The 20,203-nt window shown below is 35.0% G+C and overlaps 2 protein-coding genes across 4 annotated transcripts in view; one reads left to right on the top strand and one right to left on the bottom strand.

The window, feature by feature from the left end:
* Positions 1–1,207: 1,207 nt before the first annotated feature.
* LOC149076834 (receptor expression-enhancing protein 5-like) lies at positions 1,208–13,594 on the bottom strand. The gene is made up of 5 exons (XM_089244540.1): positions 13,287–13,594; positions 9,686–9,779; positions 5,929–6,067; positions 3,664–3,826; positions 1,208–1,458 (listed from the first exon to the last, which is right to left on the bottom strand). The coding sequence occupies exons 1-5, from the start codon at positions 13,435–13,437 to the stop codon at positions 1,409–1,411; spliced, it is 597 nt and encodes a 198-aa protein (XP_089100666.1). The 5' UTR covers positions 13,438–13,594; the 3' UTR covers positions 1,208–1,408.
* A 494-nt stretch (positions 13,595–14,088) lies between these two features.
* The window catches only part of LOC149076833 (uncharacterized), a 29,355-nt gene continuing 23,240 nt past the window's right edge, over positions 14,089–20,203 (top strand). Inside the window, exons 1-2 of one of the 3 annotated variants that reach the window (XM_089244538.1) lie at positions 14,089–14,211; positions 17,160–17,187. In XM_089244538.1, the coding sequence (XP_089100664.1) occupies positions 17,163–17,187 (25 nt within the window). In that variant the 5' untranslated portion in view covers positions 14,089–14,211; positions 17,160–17,162. Of the gene's footprint in view, positions 14,247–15,025; positions 15,827–17,159; positions 17,188–20,203 lie in introns of those variants that run through there. The other 2 variants (XM_089244537.1, XM_089244539.1) reach the window with 2 other exon arrangements.

The raw sequence follows: 20,203 nt of genomic DNA, 5'->3' as shown, positions 1-20,203 counted from the left end.
AGTATAGAATGGCAAAGTGGTTGGAGGACATAACCGCGAAGTTCAAAGAATATCTTCGTCATGAAGGTCTGTGGAATTTTCGACATGAAAAATACAGAAACAAGCAATATAAAAATTAATCTATGTTGGAAATAGTGGAAGCTATGTATCATTCATAAGTTCTACTGGATCTTCTCCGTTCATTGTTGCCAGGGAGCTACGAGCTTAAAACATCTCTCCCTCCATTGATTCAAATAGGCTCTATGAGCATGCATGGCCTCATTTAACCATTCAATGAATTTATTTTATTATTCAATGAATTTATTTTATTATTCAATTAATTATTTAACTTAAATGTTGGAACAGTTTTTTGAACACTTGAAGACTTAAAATTCAGTTAACTACGTATGTAAATATGCCTTAAGGCTGAAAATTTTTTTTCCCAAGTCCATTGATGAATGTCTAAATTTAATCAACCCATTCATTAATCATGCTGGATAATTCAAAGAATGGGAAAGTTTACTAACTACTCGTTGGTTGCGTACCTTCAGGCAGCTGTGAATTTAATGCTTTAGGTTTTGTTGAATAAAAGAGCTATATCCAAATTCTTCCTCCTTAATTATAAAAAGAAAATCATGCCAAAACTAATGAATATTTCAATAACTGAGTATTAATAAAAAATAATTCAGTTTCAAATGAATAAAAAGAGGAAAAATCAACTCATTCATTGATTTTAAAGTATTTAAAGTTTCTATAACGCCAATTATTTACAAAATAACTGAGAATTAATCAATGCATCACTTTCAGTATTTCATCCTTAAGTAGTTGAGGTTTTATACACATGAAAAATAATTCCACAGTATTCAATATGTACTATCTATTAAGAAATAACAAGTGGGAAAACACAGGTTTGTGAACTTGAACAAGAGCTTAACTAGTATTTCCACTTTAGAGACATACTTGATTTTTGCTGCCCATCCAACTACTATAAAAAATTCTATAGTTCTATAAGAAAGTGGATTTCTTTATTTTAAATTCAAATTTTTTTGCCCCCACCTTCATTTACTTTCCTCCCCATGGTTTTGTTCTCACTTGAATATGAGACAGCTGAACTACATTTAACATTTCCATGAATGAGAACTAAAATATTTAATATGCCCATTATGTCTACTACTTAATTGAAATTTCTTGCAGTGTAACCAAATTTTACACAAAAGAATTAACATAATGAAATCAAACAATTTGTCTACATTTTTTATTAAACCAATGTGAGGTCAGAAAATATCACAGGATCATTGAGTTGTGGTTTTATATAAAAAAAATTGTGTTCAAAAAGGAAAAGGAATACACAGGTAAAAGTTAAATTTTTGGTTCGGCATACAGGAAACGCTCACGACCTTCATATTATTTAGGAGCATTCAAATACAGCTCACTCTGGTGGCTTCTTCTCTTTTCTTGGTCTCAGATTGAATTCTCTCTCTGTAACAGAATAAAAAAGAATCAGATCTATGGTAGAAACATATAGCAGCATTATAATTACTATTAAACAGATCTACAAGTAGATGGGTATCAAAAGTTTAGTCAGCTTGAATATTTTCAGAAACTTACAACAGACAATATTAAAGCTTTATGCTTTCTAACGTTTTGGAAACCTTAAACCACAACTTGCCTATTTAAGGCATTTTATTACCTAAACATACAGCAGAACAGTTATATGCTGCATTTCGGTCTGCTTATTTTTCAATGGAATGAAAGGAAAAGATTTTTTCTCTACTTACCAGCTCAAATATTTAATTCAATATATAATGTGGGCTTTTAAATTTAATAAATGATTGCCATGAGCAGTAAAACAATCTATGTTCAGTGCGAGTCCTGTGAGTAATGTTTGAAATTATGTTTAGAATTCCTTTCCCAGTTGGGGGTACATGCAGACTGGTTTAGCAATTCGAGAAATTTAACATAGCTTATTATTAGGGATTCTCAACCTTTTTTGACTCACGGAGCCCTTTCTGGTGTATAATTTCTATGGTGGAGAGCCCCGTAGGCCTATTTTTTATTTATTCATCAAATTTACTGACTAATTGATGATTTTTATTATTCAAAAATACTAATAATTATTTTTTTCAAAATAATTATTTTCACTAATAATTATTTTTACTGGGTTTTTTTTTTTATTTTCCTTGAGCGGCAGCAGAGCCCCTGGGAGCCCCCCACACAGAGCATTGGTTGAGAACTGCTAGCTTATAGTTTTCAACATTACTAGACCAACTTCATACACAAAGTAACACAAGGCCTAACAATCCCAAATGGCCATAACACTAAAATTGGCACTGGTGTTTAAAATTTTATAAGTGTGCTTACAAAGTTAGTGTCCAAGGACAACACAATTTATTTTGAATATTATGCCAGCAAGCCTACCAACACAAAAAAGAAGAACCAAGTACTGAAAGCGTTTTGGCCATTTTTCTTGAAAATAAAATATACTTAGCGCCTAATAAATTTGGCTGGTGCCTAAATTATTTTTCAATTTGTGAAGCCCTAGAGCAATGGATCTCTCTGCCCAACAAAAATTTAAACATTAACTTCAATGGTAGGTGGCACCATCTATTAGACTTTTCATAAGCTTGTTGAAATAATACTTTAATTATACAAAATCTTATGTAAAAACCTGTGTATGACATGTAAAAAAAAAATTTTTTTTTAATCTTTCTTTTTTTTAAATCTTTCATACCATTAAAGTTCTATGAAATCTAAATTCTCACTGTACAGATTTTTTTAATGCACACCAAATGACAATGTACAAAACTCCACAAAATATAAATTATTACATAAGAACATTTAATGATTAGAGCCCGGATTATATGCACTAAAAAGTGGCAAAATATGCTTTAAAAATATGCAAATATGCACTTAAAAATATGCAAATATGCACTTAAAAATATGCAAATATGCACTTAAAAATATGCAAATATGCACTTAAAAATATGCAAATGTGCACTTAAAAATGCAAAAATATACACTTAGAAATGTAAAATGTGCATTAAACACCCCAGAATATGCACTAGAAATCTTGAAAAAGTCAAAATATGTATAAAAAATGAGAGAATATGCATTTAAACAAAATCACCATGCAAAAAAACAAGTAGAAGTGTTTTTAAAATGCATCTTTCCTATTTCTCATTGCATATGTATTCATTTACAAAAAATATCCCCTCATATATATACCCCACATACAAATAACTTCTACATATTTTTTATTCCAGCATTTTTCAATTTTCAGTTTGTTGTAGCTGTTCAATAATGAAACTGCCAGTAACAAAAGAAAATTTCCACACTATTTGTTAAAAAAATTTAACACTTTGACATATCCTTTAGAAATAGCCTTACAATAAAACAGTTAATATTCGTAAAATACATTATAAATATGTATTAATTCACTAAATTTCACCTGCGGGAAAAAAGCCAAGGTTATGAAAATATTATGAACAAAATTTATTTGAAAAATCATAAAAAACAATTAAGTGAGCTTAAATAAAGCTTCAAAAATATGCACTTATACTGAAAATTCTTTGATTTTATGCATTTATATGTATTAATGTTCAAAAAAAGGCAATTATGCATTTGCATATAATCCAGGATCTATTAATGATTTTAAAAAAATTCAATACAGCTTAAAACACTCACCAGGAGTAGGTGCGGGTGCTGGAGTAGCATCAAATCCTCGCTCAGAGATACTTATGGGGACAACAGAACTGTACTCTGATTTCAGGTAGTTCACAACATATGCATACACCACAACTGAGCCGTTGTTTCTCACTGGAGCAAAACACCAAACAAGAAAAAGGCACTGGAAAATAAAAAATAAATCAAACACCCCCCAGATAAAAGAAAAGAAACTTTGTCTGTGTGACAGCTTGAGATAGAGAGATACTTAATACCAAAATTAATGTTTTCACAAACAAAATATGGTAGTTATTAAACACACATGTGGATATTAAAATTACCAGCAGATTTTATTATCCAGGTTTAGATTTCCCAAATAATGGAAATTTATTGAATGCTCTGTTTCAGAAACACACAAGACCGAAAACAGAGGAAATCTTGAATTTCACCCAGATCTAAACATACATTTTCAGGAAATATTTAACATTATTCAAGGTTGTGCATAGAGAATCGAACTTGAACTCTTCCCATCCACTCTACAAGAATTGAAAAAAAGTCACATCAGACAACACCTTATCGCATAATTGCCAGTGTGTTAATCCTCTCCAGCATGGTCCGACCCCTCGGGGTAAAAGGTTTATATCCCTCTTGGGACAGAACCTGGGTCACAACTGGTCCTACAGTATGTTAATCCAGTTGTGCTAGTGTTTAAGGTCATGATTCAACATTTTAAAGTGCTAGTTGAGCACAACATTCAAATTTAATGAGAAAATGCAAGGTTCTCAGCAAAATCTGCTTTACCATTTCCCTAACCAAAACTCAATAAGAAATATACAGTCAAATCCCTGTATAACAAACTCCAAGAGACTGGAGAAATCACTTCGTTATAAAGGAGTTCTAGGTGTCTTGCATTGTTCCTATGTAAGTTTATCTGTGGGATTAGAAAAGTGTTCATTCAAACTAGATTTTTTTTTCCGCAATAACAGTGTTCGTTAAAATGGGATTCGACTTGTAATTAAAAATCTTAACCTACCAAATGTTTTTACAAGTTTTAGTTTCTCTTTTTTCCTTAACACAATTTTTCTGGCTTTTATTAAATATTAGCTATAATACCCGACTCTTCCCAGATTTTCTTCAATTACTGGGAGGATTGAAAAAGTGACACACCATTGTTGTAGGATGGTTTTCTTGCCCATTTCGGGCATTTGCCCAGCTCTGACAAACTTTTAAAGTAGCCTATGGTTCAATCCCGGTCCTGTTTGGTATATATGCAAAATTTAGCGACGATCTGTCTAAAATTGTGGATTTCATAAGGAACATACATACTTATACATTTATATAAAAGATTTGCATATTTCCTGACTATTGCCACATATTTTACAATTTTCCTGACCATCTTTCATTTTTCTGACTTTCACTGAAAACCCAGATATGGTGCATGACAGGATCTATTTCAAATGCACCATACCCAAGAACCAAATTGCCCCCATCCTGTCACAGCAGTTGTTCATGGCCGTGAATATGGTTGCAGTGTGTCAGTAACCCCTCCTAAAATGTGACCAAATATCGTTGTGCTATTTTTAGCCACATGTATCATCATCCTAATAATTCATCACACAAGTCTCAACACATAAATCTCCAGAGACTGGGTGAGCTTTCATGCACAATTCCCATCTCATCAGAGAAATGCAACATCTTTCTATTTTGGACAGTGCCAGGACCTCAACTAGTTATTATTATTATTGGGGGAGTGCGGTGCATTCTACTAAGTCTACATGATAGTTTAAGATAAGTAAATTCGTGTTTGATGGCTTAAAAATTAAATTAAAAACACCAGACAGCTGTTTTTGAACCTATTGTAGCCCTTTCTGCAGGGAGAAAAAAGTGATTAGTCTATTATAGTTTAGACCACTTGCTTAGACTAAGGTCTGAGAAATTAATGGATGTAGTTGAAGTTTATGTTTTTCAAAACAAATTTATTCAATACAAAACGGGATGAGGGGGGTGAGAATGCAAGTGACGTATGTCAATTTGAAATAATTTTTCAGGACACCTAAATTAACATTTGAGATTGCTAGCAATTATCGTGTCAAGAAAATTGTTATTTCCATCTCCATAACATATACTTGCACCACTTCATTCCTAAGTAATTACCACAATTCTTATGAATTTTTATGCTAAGTACAAATCAACCAAATTTCGACTTGTACCACTTGCGTTCTCAACCTCCCATACACAGAATTAAATTATCTTGAATTAATCAATATCTTTAACCAAGGAACTTACCTTCAGTAACCAATAAAATGGCACCAATCCTAATATGAAATAGTTAAAGAACTCGAACAAATTGAAGCTGCAGAAAACTACCCAATATTTGAGCCACTTTATGAATTCAGCAGTTTCATTACATTCAACCACTCGAATTCTGCAAGAAACATTAAAAATAATTAATTGTAACAAATTGATAAAGAGTATAGTAGATACATAACTTCAAAAATTTGGTAAATGAGAAGCCTAATGATAAATGAACATAGGTGGGGCATAGTGTTGTGTGTGTGGATCACGCTTGAAGTTTTTATTTTTTTTCCTCTAAAATTTATGAACCAATGTATATGAAAAAAAAAAAAACACGAATCAATCTTTAATCTTCATTACTTATATTTACCTGTGAATTTTCTCAAAGCATTAATCTCAATAGTATTTGTATGAAAAAATATTTTGTAAACCAAAAAATGTGTCCCACTGCTACATAAATAGAAATTTTCAACACAAATACAGGTTTAAAATGTAAATTGATGTACTAAACATTAGTGCTGTGTTAAATGAAATTAAATTTAGTTTGACTCATTCAAGAAAACTACAAATCAAATGCAAATTATAGAAGGTTGAAACTTAACAAGAGAACATTGAAATGCATATGAAAAAAAGTCATTGTAAAATTATTTGACTTCCATTTGCATTTTTGTTCCTTAGTTTCAAGAGGGTTAAAATAACCCTGGTTTATGTATGGACACATAGAAAGAATAATATTTTTGAATGCACATTTCTAAATAAATTATTTAAATTACTATTTATAATTTTTAACTCATCACATGAGAACGCAATGATCAAACTATTTTTTAAAAATACGAAAAAATGTTGCATTTTACTGGTCTTTATTATAAATTAGCAAATTGAGATAATGTTTAAATTTGTAATTGAGTAGTTTCTTTTGACAATCAAACTATATTCTATTAAATACTAGTTCAAGGTTCAAGAGTGGTTTTAAAATTGCCAAATAACACAGAATTTTAAATTTTATTATTGTATTGTGAACCTATTCTTTAAATAGCATCCATTTTACAATAATTTTTTTTTTTAATTTGTGTTTTGTATCTGTTCGCCAGGTTTTAACAATTGAAATCAAAGAATTTTTACAAATAAATTGATATACTGCTTAACCAGTCAACTGTCCAATTAATTTCTCCCAGCGTTACCCGCAGTGCCCACTTTTTTTTGAAGATGCACACGTTTTCCCTTTTCTTGGAAGTTTGAAATATTAAAATATTTTTTTATAGCTCAAATGTGTCAAGACATAATATGACACCCCAAAAGTGGGGAGGGGCGGTCATAATGTCCTGTGACTGAAAGAAATGCTATTGATGGATTTATGTGGAACCATAGTAGTTGAACCTTTGCTAAAAGATATATGAGTAATAAAACAGATGCATCTTCGCAAAGGAGTTGGACATTGAAACAAAAACGATGGGGATGCAGCTTTGCAAAGCATGACAAAGACAATAGTAATAATAATCCCAGACCTTGATCAACTCCATCTAGTGATGAGATAATAAAGTAGAAGGATGGCTGTACAGAGATGGCAGCACATGTATAACAAATTATTTCGTCATATTCATGTGAAAAAGACAGAAAAGTCTGCGTGTCTGCAAATGCTGTCGTAGGCAACACCATTACGTGCAACGGCAAACGCCGTTGTAACCACTTGACTGGTTAAGGGCAGTAGTGTAACATACGGTCCACTGTGCCTAGTTTTTGAGTGGTCCCATGTAGACTATCAGTAAGGAAAATTTTCAAGATTTTTTATTTGCAATTAACAGATGTATTTCATATAGGTTTATACAAGTAAATGAGCATCATCATACGCTTCAGTATTAAGCACTTTTTCTTGCATTCTTCCTGTCTTGTCAATAAATCTCAAATATTGATGGAGCAATATTTGACTTTATGCAGCTAAAAACAGCAAACTTCTTCAAAATGGCTAAGATATGATTTAACCATATACTTTTATGGTTGTAAACCTTAATTACTTAATTGTCTAACATAAATAAAAATATTAAGCTCAAAAAATTAAAAATAAATTAATTTTTAAGGGGTGGTCCACTGTGCCTCATCTTCCCCTATTAAAAATGGGCCCATAACAGAACATAGCACAGGGATTGACAAATCGCAAAAAGATCTAGGTGCCAGAACACAATTTTTTTAGACACCAAATACTTTTTTTCCCATGGAAAAACTGGTCAAAAATATCTCTCAACTTTACCAGGACATAATGACCACCTTCGGTATTGATAGATAGACTGACATAAATTCCAGAAATTTTGTACTGTCTTTGGATTCCAATTTAGTAACACAGAAAATTTTATGCACCAGTACTAATTTCTCAGTTACCATGGCAGCCTGGAATTTGTCAAGCCCAAATATAGCATGACAATTCATACAACTTTTTAATGGTCAGTAGAAATCTGATGTGCACAAAAAAAAATAAAGATACTGGACAATTATTAGGAAACCCTTTGGATTGTGAATGAAATTAACCATTAACTGGTGATAGATGGAGCTTAGTTTTGCATCTGTTATCAGGGTTTTTGTATGAATTACTTTCATAAATTGTTTACAATGTAATTCAACTTCCTTTATAAAAAAAACTTGACTAATTGAAAAAAAAATCCTGGCGCCAACGAAATATTGTAGGAGTCATTTCTTTTTCCAGAGCTAGTAATCACACATAGAAAACTTTAGGTGCCAATACCAATTTTTTAGTCGCCAGAGCAACCTGGTGTCAAGAATTTGTCAAGCTCTGGTGATAGATGAAGATATTCCTAAAAATTTAAAAAAGTTGATCAAATTTTTATAAGAACTAAACTAAATTTAATTAAAAACACCTTATGAAAGTAACTATGTGATTTTTAATCAAAAAAGAGGTTGCTAATTAACATCACAGGAACACAAAAAATAAATAAATCGACCAAAATAATAAAAGCGCGCCAATAATTGTCCAGGTAACTAATGTACACTCGTTAGAAAGAAAGTGTTTATGAAATCTAAAAATTTTCTAAGCATGAGGGATCAAAACAGAAATAAATATAAATTAAAATTTTCTGTACAAAAGATATAATCTATAATCGTCACTTTTTGTAATGAAAACCTTGTACATAAATTTTTTCCAAAAATGACTTTTTGAGTTTTAGATTGAGACTTACCTATTACAGCCTTTGAAAAAAAATTGGTAACGATCTGCTCTCCACACAGAAAAAAATGAACTCCTTATTGTATGTTATTCAATTAGACGTTCCATCCTTTCTGGTTTTTCTTATAACATTTATGTATGAGATTTTCATTATAAGGTGATATGATTTTATGCAGCGTGATACAGTGGTGCCTTGAAATGTGATATTAATCTAGAATAATGTTAAATCATGGACAATATTTTTTATTTAAGTCTATCCAGCAATGTCAGGCAAGTGCGATCCTAAGAAATTTGAGCCCCAAACTGAAAGACATTTGAGTTGAAGACACCACTGTATAACTGAACCTTTATATTGGTACAAATGCTACCAAAATATTTTCAACAGTTATAACAAGTGCAAAATATCATCATTGTTATTATGGTATCTTATCAAGATTATGGCCTAATAATACAACTCAATCATATGTTAAATATGTTAAATATTTGCAAAGCCAAGAAGTTGTCAAACATTGGAATTTACATTTTGAATCTGCTTGAAACGTACATATAAAACAATGTAAATAATGAGATTCTTACGTTTGGTATGCTGGGTAGATGATCCCAACAAAAAGGCAACATAGTTCTCCAGCGATTCCCAGCACTAAGAAGACTGCAAATGCTAGAAAAGCACCTAGAAGTAAAAATAATAATTCCCTGTTACTATATTAATACAAAAGCTTCAAAGTCCCGCTACTCTCACATGCCAAAACTGAAAAAAAATATTATTGAATGTAGAAAATGAATACAAGAGACAAAGCACATAAAGTATTCCCCTCCCTCAAACACTGAGCACTACATATATTTTTTTTTAAACCGAGCACACAACTCAGGTCTATCGCCATGGGCAATTCACTACCTAAAGAGTTGTGCTGGAAGTGTAAGTGTATATACCTACCAGTCTGAGTGCATATATAATGTTGAGTCTGATCTTTCAGTGCTGCCACCTATATTTCACAAGTGAAGTGAGTAAACATTTGCATACCTGTTGCTCTACGTTGCAAGACTTTTTAACAGAGAGATCGGATTGCATTCACGGCTCAAAGTTGGGAAACATAAACAAGTTTCTGCACTGAATCCAATGTGGGAAATTTTTCGAAAATATTAAACATCACCATTTCTTCACTTAAAATTTATTGGAATTTTTTCCCATTGAAAAAAAGGATTGATTTTTTGAATTCAGCTGGAAAAACTGAGAAAGTAACTCGCTCTATATTCATTCAGCGCTAGTTTTAATACAAGTAGATTAATATGGACCAGTGTTTTTCAATTACCAGGTTGCAACCCACTACAATGACATGAGGGTCAAACCAGGTCATTTTTTTTGAGTGAATCATTGTTCATATTTTCCCATTTATTTTTCAAGAGTCTGGTGTGTGAGCAGGCAGTGTTTTCCGAAAATATAATTTTAAAGAGTATAATTTCATTCACCTTTAAAATTTTAAAGGGTGTTTTCATAAAAAAAAGTTATCAGTGAGAAATAACTATTTTAAAAAAAATTGCCTAAAATTTAAAAGAGTATTTTCACTCAACTGAAAATTGAATTTTGATGCTTAAATCTTACATCTAGATGCGTATTGGCAAACACTGTGACTAGGCTATCCACTAACAAAAAGAAATCAACCAGGTCTCACACTTCCAAAGGCAGAGAACCACTGTTACAGACAGTCATTTTAACTTCTAAACTAGTTTTATGTCTATTCGTAAATATGCCAATGAAAGGATATCCTTATAGAAAAAACGAGAGAAACTGCAGATAAGAAAATAAATATGGCCTTGTTAAAACAGAAATGTCTTTAACCCTAGATAACACCACTTAAATCAGTGTTACTGAGTAACTAATCTATTAGACAAATGTTTATTTACCTAGGGTTTAGATGTTAGTTTAATAGATTAGCAGCGACATCTGCATGCTTGGGCTAACGAACTCATTTTCGGGTTGGAATCATCATCAGGTTTTATTTAAACCCCGATTGATTTGTTATTTAGAACGGTCCAGGTTTTATTTAAACCCTGATTGATTTATTTTTATCCACAGTTTTATTTTTTAAACAATACAGAGCTTATTTTTGTTTATAAAATTTGATTTTTTTTTACTGTTTTCTATGCTGGCGATTTTTTTTTCTGGCGCACATAGTGTCTGGCGGCTTTTTCTTGGACCGTTGGACATATTTGGCGTCGGAAAAAAAAGTCAGTTGTTTAAATGAAGCCCAGACCGTTGTTTAAATAATAAATCGATCTGGGTTTAAATAAAGCCCGGGCATTGTTTAAATAATAAAGCGATCAGGGTATAAATAAAATATGGGCACTGTTTAAATAAAGGAAAAAAAAAACCCAAACAATACAACCTGACCAGCGACGAAAATGTAATCCAAACACTCAGAACAAGCACTAACGACAAAATGGCTGTACAGCTATTTGAAAAGACGCGCTACAACTAACGCCGCCTGGCAGAATTTTTCAGAACAGCGAAAACCAGCAGAACAACACCTAACCGGAGTTGCAACACCAACGATGGCAACTTATCGCCAGAAAAAGTCGCCAATTTGGCATGTCCCCTAATACCAAAGCTGTTCCGATATAGCATAATAATGCTATTCACTTATACACCTCTTTTACTTATGCATCCCTTTTCCTTGTTCCCCTGCACCGATGCATAAGTGAGATATCACTGTATTTGTATGTAAAATTGTACCCTAACTTACACAAATTCAACTAAAGGCTTGTTTATAGACATGAAGTAATTTAGTAGTCAAGTGATTTAGTAATAAAGTACACAAATCGTCAAGAACTAAAATCAGTTATTATTATAGTCACAATATTTTCCCGTCATTTGCATGCCATCCTACCACCATAGGTTCCACAAGGGCAGGGCTGACAGGGCTCTGACCCGGGATATATTTCACCATTTTTTTGCTTTTTCAATCTATAAATTAATTAAAGAAGGGCCCAGTGAAAATTCTGATGGGATGGGGGGGGGGGGGCAAAAGATCCAAACCTAAGGGCCCTGCTCCAGGACGTACGGGCCATGCTTACCACTGCACTAGAATATCATATTTGGCTGCAAATATCAGCTGATTCTCAATGCTACAGCCTTCTCAAATAAATTTTCATCTTTTCTATCTGGGACAAAAATTTGGGTGGTTAATTTTCAACCCTTCCATCTTATTCCAGAGGGTACATAGACAGTCCATTTCAAAGTCTGTCTTGGAAGCTTTGACACCTGATAATATATTTTTTCCTGAATATGCTAAAAACCATGTGGGAACAGCTTCAGTATTGGTTCTTGTATTCACTGGTCCTGTGCGACCAGCGACTTTCCAATTCTAACGCTGAAACAGCTGTGTAAATGTATGTTGAGTTCAAGCAACTACTATAAAAATTAGTAGTTAACCGAAGTTAACTAAATCATCTTCATCTACCTATTGTCTAACTTTGCAATATTATTGCACACCCACAATCTTTCTCTGATGGTGGCGCTGGATCTGAGAAATCCATACTTGCATTTTTTTTTATGACCACACCATGAAAGTAAGTGGTGGTGGGGCCTCCACCAGATTTGCATTAATAGTTTGTGGAGTTTTATATTAATACCATGATTTACTCTATTACCCTTATCTCAAATTGAGTGTGTTTGTGATTATATGATTCACAGATATGATGCCACCATTGATGTTAATCCAGAGGCACCATCAGTGGAATGTTAAAGGCTATACAGCCATTTCCCCTTCCCCTGTAAAGGTGAAAATACAAAAGGCAACCAGTTTTTGGGCCCACCTTGTAAGTCCTGAACCTGTTTGCCCATGCAAGAAACAGGCCCTGAGTAGACACTATAAATTTGATACAGGTGCCCCTGGCCAGTGCAGTCTTAACACACAGCCCGGGGGGGGGGGGGGGGCTCACAAAAATGAGATCCGGTTGAAATTTTCTAGGATTTTATCAGGTAGGGCCTCCGAAAAACCACTTGGCCAGGGGGGCCCATGATACTCTTAAGACGGCCCTGCCCCATTACAATAGCTTTTGTTCTCACGCCATACGCATTCTAACAATTATATTGGTGACAAATCACACACATACATTTAATTTAAAGAAAAGAGCTAAAAGGGATAACGTCAAATACGAATGTGTGATAGCTGCATACCCACGAGAAGATATTCACGCTTCACTCCAGTTTTACTTTCTAACAGCACCAAATATGGTGTGTACCATTCACTCCGATGAAGGTAATCGTGTAGTTTTTGAATGAAAGGTTTCCCGTTTGAATCGTTTTGGTCACCACTCCCATCCATCATCAAGTACAAAAGAAAATAATAACGACCGCGATAAAATAAATAACACCGAAAAATAAATAACTAAAGAAAAAAAAGGGACGGAATATTACACAAACGGAATTCAAACGTTTGATAACAATTCTAATAATATAAAAAAAAAAAATAGATTTTTTTCTTCCGAAAATGCCTTTGAACTGGCTGACACCACCAACAAAAAACAAAAGTTCAACCAGAACGTCATGAGCCAACACCTTCTAGAGCAAGCTTTAGAAGCTTTGTGTTGAAAAATAAAGGATGATATAGTTGAATTGGTTTCAATTTTCTTTTGGTATTCAATGGATATTTTTTTTGGTTAAAATCAACAGAAATGAAGTTCTGAAAAATTAATGCTCTTGGGGAAGTTTTGAGGAAAAAAGGTAATTTTTTCAAATATTAAGTTTTTATCAAAACTCCTGCCCTAATTGATACTTGGAAATAATGAATTATAAGTATAAACTTGTCTATTCGAGTGCAAGTCTTTAATAATTTGGCATCTTTTTTTATATAACGTTAAGAAAAAATATAGCAACGTGGGTCGACACATCGGCGTTAGTGTGGTGCTGGAAAACGATCTTACAGGGAAGATGGGTTTCGTAGGACGGAATTCGATGACGTCACGAATCTCGGGGTCAGGCCTTCTGCTTTAGAAGCTATTGCACTATTGCACGAGCCCAGAAAAATAAATACCAAGTAATATCTACCAGTTGGTCGGTCACGGACGTCACGCTCTCTACTCTTGAATCCCGAGAAAACTAGGTTTCTTCCAAAAAATTCGTTAATTAATATTGAAAGTATAGATGATATATGCCTCAATTCTTCATGACTTTATTTATATTTATTGTTGTTTTAGAATTAGCTTAGTTGAATGCTTATGCGTTAATTTCATGCCTTTCCTTTTCGTTGGTATCGTAATATCGCGTGTGTGGTTTCTAATTTAGTGTAGTATCAGTGCCGTCCTAACGCACAGCCCCCCCCCCCACATCCGGGTACCTCAAGAGAAAAGGGGCCTCAGAAAAACGAGTAGGTGAAGTTTTCGAGAATTTTCCAGGTAGGAGCCTCAGGAAAATCACTTAACCCAGAGGCCTATGATGTTTTTAAAACGGCCCTATGTAGCATGTATGCCCCTCCCCAAGATCTTAGATCCGAGTTCCTTTTTAGTGAATTTATAGTGTGAAACAAAAGTTGTGAGATTTGTCCCGGGCTGGAGCCCTATCCTTGGGGGGGGGGGGAAAGAAAGACCATGCTAGCATGAAAAACATATAAGTAAACTGAAAGAGTTACACGAAATCGCTCGCAACAAGGGGCATCTGCCTAAAATTTGTGGTAGTTATTTCGAGGTAATTGTTAGGGGTCATTCATGTATTATGTCAGCATCGGGGGGGGGGGGTTTCCTATTTGATGACAAGGAGGGAGGGGGGTTTGAAGGTTGCTTACATCATCAACCACCCCTTTTAGAAGATATGAAATATTCTAAGCTGCTGGGGGGGGGGGGAAAGGTCAGTGTTCTGCTGACAAGGGACGGGTTAAAAATGGTTGAAAATCTGCTTATGTAATACTCGAATGGCCCCTTATTGAGAAGTTCGGTATTGCTGAAAAAAAGAACCTACTGAAGGGCATACAGCGAGGGTGCAAGACCTGAGGCTTGCCAAGTGGTTCCACCCAGCATGCGAAATGTGTTCTGGAACGAAAAGTATTGACACACTGTTGAATTTATGGGTTTGCTTTCTTTTTTCCAATTCTAATGTAATTTTCTTGACCACTCATTCACAAGGCCGTTTTAAGAGCATTATGGGCCCCTGGGCCAAGTTATTTTTCTGAGACCCTACCTGGGGAATTCTTGAAAACTTGAAGCTGTTCTCATTTTTGTGAGGTCCCCGGGTAGGCCCATGTGTTAAGACGGTACTGCTCATTCCTTTAATTTACTGCGATGAGCTATAGTCCCTGTAACCTATCGTGCTTGCACTCTTTCCTGGTCACTCATTGACCTATCTCTCTAAGATGACCTGCTCTCTAGGTTGCTCTTTTAGTCATTGCCATGCTTAAATGCTCTAGGTCACTTTACCCAGTTCTTCAGGTCACTCTTTTGGTTACTCATTGACCTGGTCCCTCACTTTCTAGATCACTCATGCTAACTATTCACTCTAGGTTATTTACTTTCTAGGCTGTTGTGGTGGGCTTTACAGATGTTGTTGCCATTCTTCCACTCCACAGATCTTTTGTTCCTCAAACTTGCTGCCGTGGGAATTATAGCTCCTCTGTAAATATGCCTCTGAATTAATATGTCATGAATTAATATCTAGGCTGATCTTATTCATTTCCTCTGAAAATCGGGATCCATAGGAAACATCACCAGTTTTGAACATTATCAAAGGTGATTAAAGTTGCTAATTATACCCAAACAATTATCAAAGGCAAGTAATGTCAATTATGGTAAAAAAAATATCAAAGGCGGGTTAAATTGCCAATTATAGTCAAAGGCAAATAAAATTGTCAATTATAGCCAAAAAATGTCAAAAGTTTGTAAAATTACCTGTGGTTGCTATAATTGCTGAAAATCTCCAATCGTGGGGTAAATAGAGGGCTATTGCATGTCACAGTGGATTGAAAAATTATTCACCAAAAATTAACGTATAGGTGCCTATATGTGACAAAGTTTCTTAAGAAAATTCAAATGCCTCTACTCATTTTTCCTGCAGAGGCAGTTAAATATTCTTTTCTGAATTCATCAGCCAATTGTTAAGGCCTTTGTATGAATAGCAGATAGTGACATCTCTTCAGAGAGAGAAAGATTTAACATGAATATATTTTTGTAATAATGCAAGAAATTTCACTTTATCTTTTGAGTACTCTCTTTTCCTCTTCCAACCTTATCTCTACCTTCATCCAATCAGGTACAATCAAACTTGTTTTTACCTATTCCTCTCACCTATCTACCTGTTCTCTCGCCCGAAGCTTCACTTTGCCAAGCCACTTTGAGCAGAGAGCATTCTCTTCTCGTAATACCATATGTTAATCTACTCTCAACTTTAACAAAATTAAATAAATCAATATTTAATTTCAACCATCAAAAATTTGCTTAATTTATATGATTATAATTCATTATGATAGTCATAACTACTGTAATATAATTTGTAAATCATGCAAATAATCTTTATTCATGGTTTCAGCAAAGAATAAAAACAAATCTTTGAATTGAATAGGAAATTTCTGTGTTGAATACAATCAAAGCCTCTAATGTAGTAACTACACAAAGAAAATTTTAGATGCCAATATCAATTTCTTTGTCGTCATAGCGGTCTTAGCATTATCATGGGCCCTAGGCCAAGTGATTTTTCCGAGGCCCTACTTGGCAAATTTACATGCTAACTCTCGAAAATTAAAAACAGAACTCATTTTTCTGAGGTTCCCCTTTTTCTGTAAGCCCATGGACCCCATGCATTAAGACAACTTTACCTGACACCTGTTCAGCCCTGCATTAATGTTATGGAAACCCTTACCACAGCACATCAAAGACATACTTTCTGGATATTAATGCTGAGATGAACTTCAGGAAAGGAAAGTTTGTTGTCTCCACCAGAAAATATTTCCTGTCCAAAGTTTGCCTTAGTTCATTAATATCCAGAAATATTTTTTTTTTCATTGTGCTGTAATGCAAAGTTGCTGAAAAAATAACCTCTCTCTAACAACATTTTTACTTTTTACAGAAAATGGATGAGATAACATGTATTTACGGTGAGTAATTTTACTTTTCAAGTATAAGTGCTCATGCCACTGAACTGCTTAAACGTCGAACTGTCGGCAGAGTTATTTTTCGAAATAAAAAAGGCTTTCATGGCCATCGTATAAATTAGAATTAAATTTAAAAGTTTTCGGGTCGTTCACGTCGGTCAAAAAAGGCCGACGTGAAGTAAAGTTTTTGTCTTTCGATGTTTCGTTCACACGAGTGGCAAACATTTTCAAGAATTACCAGACCAGAATGTAAATTTTCCTGCCGGTATTTTTTTTTTTTTCCATAGCTTTTTTCAAGAAGACCAGACCAGACCAGCATAAGAGTTTTACCCCCATGCCCAGCTCCAAAATGGGCTGATAGTGGGATTACAGACGGACTCAAGGCGAGCCTATGAAGAAAGGAAAGTTGGAAGTCAGTAAATGAGTGTGTGTATGTAAAAAAAAAAGAAAAGTTTTAGTCAAATCCGGGAAGCATGGTCAAATTTTGGTCTTCGAGGCAAAATGCCGCCAATCACACCTCAGGAATCGCGACTTCTCGGCAGGAACACCCCGATTGGCCCAAAAACAGATTGCTGCTATCTGATTGGTTGATAGCTGTTGAGCTTGAACAGACATGATGCAAGCCGAAAATCTTCCCGTTCAGGATGGAAAAAGGGGAAAAAACACCAGCCCTTGCGGGCTGTAACGCAAAAAACCCCTAGTTTTCTTGAAATTCAGTCTTTCTGGATGACCGGAAGCGACTTCATGATGATAGAAGCCGATTTCTTGATGCTATCTTGAAGCTGACGAATAAGCCTATTTAGGCTTAGTTCGCTGTTTTCGCCGATGAACTTGAGAATAATCGGCTCTATTTCCACAGCTAGTTCATCAACTGGATTAGCACAACTGTCAACACTTGTTCCAGGAGAATAATCTGGAGATAGGAGCTCCGTCCTATCTTTTTTCTCCTCTCGAGACGAGGCTTTCGGCAGTTTTCCTATGATACTCACCTTGGGCTTGAGCTTAATAGCCTGGCTCAGCTTGACTTCTTTTCTGGCCTGTTTGTGATACTTGCTATACGGTGAGAACCTACAATTACGGTAATTTGCCGTATGAAACTGCAAGCAATTACAGCACTGAGGTGTATCCACTCCGCGGACATTGGGACACAGTCGTGACGGGTGTGGAATTATACACTTGACGCATGCTTTTTTCAAGAATTACGTAACGGTGGGCTACTGTTTACGCCTTCTTGCTTGAGTCGCACTACCTTGTCAAGATTGGTCTGTTGAGCCAGATTTTCCCCATTGGCCGAAATTGTTCCTATGGGCTCTGGATAATGCTTGGGTTTCAATCGCATCATTTTTAAAATGGGAAACCAATCACTGTTGATCTGCCTATCTTCCTTTCTGTTGAAGCAGTTCTTGTGCTTTTGAATTTTGATTACTTCTCTAAATATACGTGGAAAATATCTTGCATGTATTTGGATAGCACTTGGGGGTTCACGAAGAGAATTTTATGATCCTTGGTCAGGGCATGCTCTGCTACGGCTGACTTGTCAACCTGACCCAGTCTACAATTTTCGTTCGTACTATTGCTCAACTAATCTGGTCGATATCAATCTTTTCACAGTGCCTATGTGCACTTCTTCACAACTACACGAGATACAGTAAACCCCAGCGGTGTTTAGTCCGTCCCATTGATCTTTGACCAACCTGAGGCATTCACCTCTAACTTTTTGGTTGGCTTGAAGATGGTCTTGATGCCAAATTTCCTCAGGTGTTGTCCAATTCTGTTCATAACTCGAGGAATGTTAGGGAGAAATGCTTTTCCGGTCGTTGGTTCTTCTACTTTCCATGAAGAGTTTTTTGGATGTATGGCCTTCATTGCATCCCTGTAGATCCAAAATGTTTGGAGTCCCTGATTTATAGAAAAGATTAGCGATATAGTGCTTCAATCTAATGAAATATTGGTCAGTTTGATGTCACATCACTCTTCATAAATGTACCGCTAAGAGATGTCATGTCCGCTAAGAGATGTCATGTATCAGATCAGCCAATTAACTGTTCATAAAAGATATTGTGATATTGTTGATTTCTCCCAATCCTGTCTCACAACTACATATTTCAGTTGGAATGGTGAATATTATGAACAAACTGAAGGGGCGGTGATGGGCAGCCCAGTCGTGGCTAACTTTTATATGGAAAGATTAGAGGCTTTCTGTCGTGGAGAGGATAAACTTGAAGGGTTCTTAGTTAATCTGAGCAGCATACATCATAATGTCAAATTCACAATGACGCAAAGAAGAGGGAGCCCTTCTGTTTCTTGATATTCTGGTCACGAGGAAGTGTAATAGACTGGGCCATAGGGTTTACTGTAAAAAGGCGCACACGGACACATACCTGCACTGGGAGTCTAATCACCATCCTGCCCAGAAGCAAGGTATGATCAAATCTCTGGTGGAAAGGGCAAGAAAAATCTGAGCCTGAACATTTTTATGAAGCAAAATTACACTTGATTAGGACCTTCCAGGCCAATGGATACCCTATGAAGGATGTAATGAGGGCCATACATCCAAAAAACGCCTCATGGAAAGTAGAAGAACCAGTGACCGGAAAAGCAAACACCCAAGTACTATCCAATGCCATGAAATATTTTCCACGTATTTTTAGAGAAGCAATCAAAATTCAAAAGCAAAAGAACTGCTTCAACAGAAAGGAAGAGTTTGAAGATCAACAGTGTTTGGTTTCCTATTTTAAAAATGATGAGATTGAAACCCAAGCATTATCCAGAGCCCATAGGAACAACTTCGGCCAATAAGGAAAATCTGGCTCAACAGACCAATCCCGACAAGGCAGTGTGACTCAAGCAGGAAGAAGGCGTAAGTAGTAGCCTCTTTTGCCTGCCATTACTTAGCTAATTCTTGAAAATGTTAGCCAACTCCTGCGAAATTACTATTATTTTGCAAAAATGATAACAATATTTGAATGATAACATTATCCATGATTACAATAAGCGTGTTTACTGTATTTTAGAATGC

Source organism: Pholcus phalangioides, unplaced genomic scaffold (genome assembly GCF_987345545.1).
Source record: "Pholcus phalangioides strain wild (caught in Gottingen) unplaced genomic scaffold, Ppha-v1.0 ptg000015l_1, whole genome shotgun sequence".
Lineage (NCBI taxonomy): Eukaryota > Metazoa > Arthropoda > Arachnida > Araneae > Pholcidae > Pholcus > Pholcus phalangioides.
This window is presented reverse-complemented; position numbering and strand designations above follow the sequence as displayed.

Excerpts from the sequence above, each read along its gene's own strand:
- LOC149076834 (XM_089244540.1), bottom strand. The coding sequence starts at position 13,437 with ATGATGGATGGGAGTGGTGACCAAAACGATTCAAACGGGAAACCTTTC. Across the intron at positions 9,780-13,286 it reads GCGTGAATATCTTCTCGTGG|GTGCTTTTCTAGCATTTGCA; the intron begins GTATGCAGCTAT and ends TTTTACTTCTAG. Across the intron at positions 6,068-9,685 it reads ATCTACCCAGCATACCAAAC|AATTCGAGTGGTTGAATGTA; the intron begins GTAAGAATCTCA and ends TGTTTCTTGCAG.